Source organism: Nannospalax galili, unplaced genomic scaffold, assembly GCF_000622305.1.
Source record: "Nannospalax galili isolate Female #2095 unplaced genomic scaffold, S.galili_v1.0 scaffold405, whole genome shotgun sequence".
NCBI classification, from domain to species: Eukaryota; Metazoa; Chordata; class Mammalia; order Rodentia; family Spalacidae; genus Nannospalax; species Nannospalax galili.
The window spans coordinates 1033633-1036505 of NW_008354532.1; the positions used below are offsets into that span (position 1 = coordinate 1033633).

Here is a 2873-nt window from a genome sequence, read left to right on the forward strand (position 1 = left end):
TATATATATGTTATAGATAATTTAGTGTGAGGGAAAAGCTGTCACACAGTAATCTAAAAACCATTATAATTTGGTAAACATCCTGATCCAAAAGGTATTTGAACACAATTAGCTTTTGGGTTAAAGAATGACCAGGAATCAGGGGCTGGAGAGATGGCTCAGTAGCTAAGAACACTGACTGCTCTTGCAGAGGACCTGGGTTCGATTCCCAGCACCCACATGGAGGCTGCGAACCGTCCTTAACTCCAGTTCCAGGGGAATCTGAAGGCCTCTTCTGACCTCTGCAGCATTGCATGACACGGGTGTGCTCACATACATTCAGGCAATACACTCATACACATAAAATAAAAAGAATAAAATATTTTAAAAGAATGACGAGGAATGAATAATCATTAGAAATCAGTAAATATTTATGAGATATTTTAAAAATGCAAGCTCTATCATTCCACATCTGGTAATTTGATGAAATTAGGACTAAACATGACACAGGTTAATTTCCTCAGTAAACCATCTCCTGTAATAATTGCTTCTTGACTTGGAAGGTCAGCAATGGCAATAACAGTGAAATGTGGAGCAGCTACACTGCCCTGGTTTCCTGACTAACAGGTTTAAGGTCTCAATGAGTCTGACAGACAGTACAATACTGTGCTCATCTAAGTTATCTTAGCAGGCTTATATTATGATTGTTTACCTGTCCTGTATTTCTTAGTGTTTCCACAGCTTGCTTATGGGTAGCTCCTTCTAGACTTATTCCATTGACAGCTAGCACACGATCCCCTGTAAATGAGGGAGTTGATTTGAAAGAAATAAACCATAAAGAGTCTACAGGGACTTTAACACCTAATGAGTTATTTCATATTAATTTGAGGAGAAGCTCAAATTTTGGAAAATCTGAATATTACTGATAATCCAAGAAATTATTGTAGGAAGTGAGTTCTATTAAGCTTAATGGATATAACAGTGAGCCCCTGTCTACTGTCCAATGTAATCTACTTCCCTCAGTGTCCCAAGTGCAAGGATTACAGGCATACACCACCTGCCTGACTGGAATAATATACATTATAGCAATCAGCTTAAATCATGAAGGAAGATAAACTGAACGATAAATGCAGAGACTGGAGGCAAGTCTCAAGTTAGTTCTCAGAAATGTAGGTTGTTACTGCACCTTCACTTTTATTACCAACAGGTACAGAACATTTACTGAAACAATTAGAACTATTAGATAGTGTCTGCTGCTAAGGACTAAGCAGTAAGGAGTTTTTGCTGTGTCATCAAGTTTTTGCTGTGTCGTGTTTTTTTTTTTTTTTTTTTTTTTTTTTTCTTTTTTCAGACAGGGTCTCGCTGTAGCTCCAGTTGGCCTGGAACTTGCTATGCAGAACAGGCTGGCCTTGAATGCAAAGATCTACCTACCTCTGCCTCACCACGCTCAACTTCAAGGAGTTTTTTAATGTTTTAAAACTGAATATGTTCTCTAATCTGTTCCAAAGGTCAAAAATGTCAAAAGTATTTGGGAACTTTTATCTAATCCCTAAAAGATTTTAGGGTTACCTCTTCAGAGGGGGGAATGTTAAGAGTAGCCAAAAGCCCCATAAAAAAATAAATAAAAGAAGAAAGATTACATGAAGTTATCAAAAAAAAACTGATGGGCAAAGTGATGGGGTGATATGTGAGGAGTTGGAGGAGAGGGAGTGGGCATGAATTTGATCAAAATACCTTATATGCACGTATGAAATTCTCAATAAATTAAAAACAAAACAAAAGAAAAAAAAAGCCTGAGTATGTTCTCATAGCACATTATGACTTTAAAATTCTTATCAACTTTGTAGCTTCTTATTTATTGTGATATTTATGTATATAATTTCTGCACACATATAAATATACCTTTGTGAATTCTACCATCTGACTCTGCTGCTCCCTTGGGAATAACAGCTTTCACATAAATGCCACCATGCCGGACACTGGTATTTACACCTCCCTAAACAGAAAAAGACACAATAACACTTTTTAATATGAAAATATTTGCATGATTTCAAATCTGAGCCCTAGAAAGGATCCAATTCACCATCTAAAACTGTGGTGCTACTTTAGCATACAAATATTTCAGTGCACAAGAATACTGGTAGCTTGGTTCTCCAAGTATCAAAGTAGTTTCCTTCTTTATAGCAAAATTCTTCACTGAACTCAGAAAGTAACAATATGCTGTATCCTGACTAGATGAGGAAGTTCTCTTCCTTTCTAAGTCTATGTCATGCACTATGAGCAAGCAGAAAGCAAACTCCATCTATGCAAGATTAGTGTGAGCACATAATTATCAAGAAACACTTAGTATCTGGAATTATTAGATTGTGCCTGTGAATCTGAGAGAAAAATCCCTTCCACAAGGAAAAAGAAACTTCTTTTTTAGTCTTAAAAGGCTTTAGTAGACAAGGCTGTGTGAGTACACACATGTGGAGGCTAGACATTGATGTCAGATGTTTTCTTCAGTTGTTTCTCCACACTATTTTTGGAAATAGGGTCTCTTTGCTGAACATGGACCTCACCATTTGGCCAGATAGGAAAGTCAGCAAGCAGCAGGGATCCTCTTGTCTCCCCCCAGCCCTGGGATCATAAGTTTGTGCCATCATGCCCAGTTATTTTATGTAGGTGCTGGGGACTGAACTCCTCATGTTTGTGCAGCAATCACTTGACTAATGGAGCTATTTCTCCAGCCCTGAGAAGTTTTTTTTTTGTTTGTTTTTTTTTAAATTCATTTTTAATACAATTGACACCTAAGTTGCACATGCGTTTCTAATCTCTATATATCTGATTATTACTAGTCACAGTCGGTTACTTTCTGAGCTCCTTGGCATCTGAGCATAGGTATAAAGTGATCA

The 2873-nt window shown here is 37.2% G+C and overlaps 1 protein-coding gene across 9 annotated transcripts in view; it reads right to left on the reverse strand.

Annotated features, from left to right (window-relative positions):
• The window catches only part of Ptpn13 (protein tyrosine phosphatase non-receptor type 13), a 238888-nt gene that overhangs the window by 56416 nt on the left and 179599 nt on the right, over positions 1–2873 (reverse strand). For all 9 annotated transcript variants that reach the window (XM_008851752.3, XM_029555308.1, XM_029555309.1 and 6 more), the window contains 2 exons: positions 1882–1975; positions 692–777 (listed from right to left, as the gene is read on the reverse strand). In XM_008851752.3, the coding sequence (XP_008849974.1) occupies positions 692–777; positions 1882–1975 (180 nt within the window). The remainder of the gene's footprint in view (positions 1–691; positions 778–1881; positions 1976–2873) is intronic.